Raw genomic sequence first — 2,623 nt, 5'->3', positions numbered from 1 at the left:
GGGAAAGATGGTGGGGATGTCTGCTTTAACTGTGGAAGTAAGTCTGGCAGCCACTGCCAAAACTTTGACAGCAGACACTGTTGGCTGTCTAACCAACTGCCACTCCTCTGTGCTCCCCTGCCCTTGCTCACCAAATCCTGGCTGCATGAGCAGTGATTCAGGGCAAATGCTGATCGGCCTAAGGCAGGGTTTCTCAGCCTCAGGACTATTAACACTTGGGCTGGAGAATTCTTACTTTTTTCTTTTTTTCAGAGACAAGGTCTCACTCTGTCACCAAGGCTAGAGTACAGTGGCATAATCATAGCTCACAGCAACCTCAAACTCCTGGGCTCAAGCCATCCTCCTGCCTCAGCCTCCTGAGTAGCTGGGACTATAGGTATCAGGGACAAATGGCCGATTTCTTTGCATTCCCACTGTTTTACTTTTTTCTTTTTTTTAGAGACAGGGTCTCACTCTGTCACCAAGGCTAGAGTACAGTGGTGCAGTCACAGCTCACTGCAGCCTCGAACTCCTGGGCTTAAGTGATTCTCCTGCCTCTGCCTCCTGAGTTGCTGGGACTACACGCACGCACCAACCACGCCCGGCCAGAGGGTTAGGATTTCAACACATGAATTTTGGGGGGGACACAAATACTCCAATCACAGTACTGTGGTTCCTTTCCTTGAGGTGCAGCTCATCCTAATTAGGTCGATATGCCAATCAATGGAACCAGAATTTCATCAAAAGTTAAGTAACAGTTGAAGATTTAAATAACAACTTAAGCTACAACTATTGTTCCCTCCCTTCACCGTACAGTCTCTTTTCCTGCTCAGTGAAGTCGCCTCATTTCTGTTTCCTTGTCCGCTGACCCTCAATTTTGAGCTAATCTGCTTGCCTTTTCCTATGTATTATTATTTTCAAGTATTCATCTCTGTACGTTTGAATATGACATATTTGTCCCTTGTCAACTTTGTCATTTATGAAAGGTTACTTATTTCAAAATCCAGCTTTCCATTAGCCGATGTATCATCTATGTGTCGAATTTTGTGGGTATTTGTGTGTCTGTGTAGTTTTTATTGTTTTGTTTGTTTTTTGACATTTTTTGTCTTCCTAGCTGAGTTGTAAGGTCCTCGATTAAATAATATCTGGCACTTAGTAGGTATTTCATAAAATAACTGAATGAATAAATAGTTAGATAACTGCTTAATTTTATAACATAACTAAATATTTTTATTTTCAGTCTTAGTATTTTATGAAGGAAGGAGGATTAAACCCTTGTTTGGGGACTTCTTATGCATCTAATAATTACAAAGTGTTCTGATGTCAGAGAAAAATTCTCTTGACTGAACTGTTTTATTAGTTTCTTCTAGGTCACTTAATTTTTAAAATTATAAATGTATTATACTATCATTATAAAGGATTAGAAAATAAAGAAGTAAAAATGAAAATCACCTATAATCCTATGATTCAAAGAAACTACCTAACAATATTAGATTTGTACATCTAATATATCCTTTTTTTTGGCTATTTCATCATAAGCATTTCTTGTGTTATCAGTCTCATTTTTAATGACTACCTTTTTAATGACTACAAATTTTCTTAGTAAAAGGGTCCAGAATTTAACTATTCTTGTCTTGCGGAACTTTCAGTATCATTCCCACTCCCTTCCCACGTCACATTTCATTTGGGTATCGCAGTAATATTGTGCAAAAATCTCTTCCAATGTTTCTATTTCTGTAGAAGAAATTCTTAGAGCTATTATTGACTCGAAAGAAATTAACATTTTAAAAATATTTTATTAGAAACTGTCAAATTGCCTTCAAGCGTGGACAGTTTAGACTCCTCCCAACAGAATAAAAAAAATGCCTGTTTCATTCCATTCTCAATTGGGTCATATTTTAGAGAAATAAATCCAGTAGAACACGTTGGACAATATGACTTTGAAAAAATAAGAAAACTTTAGCATTGCTCCTGAGAGCTTGTAAACTATTATGTTTCTCTGAGTGTTTAGGTTCCAGTTCCATTAATGCCATTTTCTTCTTTATCTAGATTTTCTATGCAGTTCACGCTTTTCAAGCACGGAGTGACCATGAACTCAGCCTTCAAGAGTACCAGAGAGTCCATATACTTAGGTTTTGTGACTTAAGCGGCAATAAAGAATGGTGGTTAGCTGAAGCTCAAGGGCAGAAAGGATACGTGCCAGCTAACTACCTTGGGAAGATGACTTATGCTTAAGAAGATAAGCCTTTGACTTATTTTCTGGCAAGCTGTTGACTGACTATCTCATAAAACTGATATTACAAAGCTTTGGACCTGAAAGCAAGAAACCTCTGAACTGTATGAACTGATACTGTAACAGGTTTTAAGGAAGACTGCATTTCCTAACAAGATTATTTCATGAATGTATTATAAACAATACATGTTGAAGGAAATATTAATCCAACAGAAATAGCAAACAGCCCAAGCCCCAACTATCAACTACATAAAAGTGGAGATCTTTTGAAAGGATAAATATGTTCTTTTATCATCATGAAAGGTTGGACCTAAGGACAGGTTTTTCAATTTATTGTAATTTTTTTAATTGTATGTTTTCTTAACTATGTTTTTGTCATATTTCTCTTGCAAATGCATGTATGTTTATATA

At 36.9% G+C, this 2,623-nt stretch overlaps 1 protein-coding gene across 1 annotated transcript in view; it reads left to right on the top strand.

Moving 5' to 3' along the window:
- Positions 1–2,214, top strand: part of ARHGEF38 (Rho guanine nucleotide exchange factor (GEF) 38) — a 140,021-nt gene extending 137,807 nt beyond the window's left edge. Inside the window, 1 exon segment of the mRNA XM_012655114.1 lies at positions 2,029–2,214. Within this exon segment, the coding sequence (XP_012510568.1) occupies positions 2,029–2,214 (186 nt within the window).
- The last annotated feature ends 409 nt before the right edge of the window (positions 2,215–2,623 follow it).

Source organism: Propithecus coquereli, unplaced genomic scaffold, assembly GCF_000956105.1.
Source record: "Propithecus coquereli isolate 6110/MARCELLA unplaced genomic scaffold, Pcoq_1.0 Scaffold46, whole genome shotgun sequence".
In the NCBI taxonomy this organism is placed as follows: domain Eukaryota; kingdom Metazoa; phylum Chordata; class Mammalia; order Primates; family Indriidae; genus Propithecus; species Propithecus coquereli.
The sequence above is the reverse complement of the archived record's forward strand: the minus strand, read 5'-3'. Positions and strand labels throughout refer to the sequence as shown.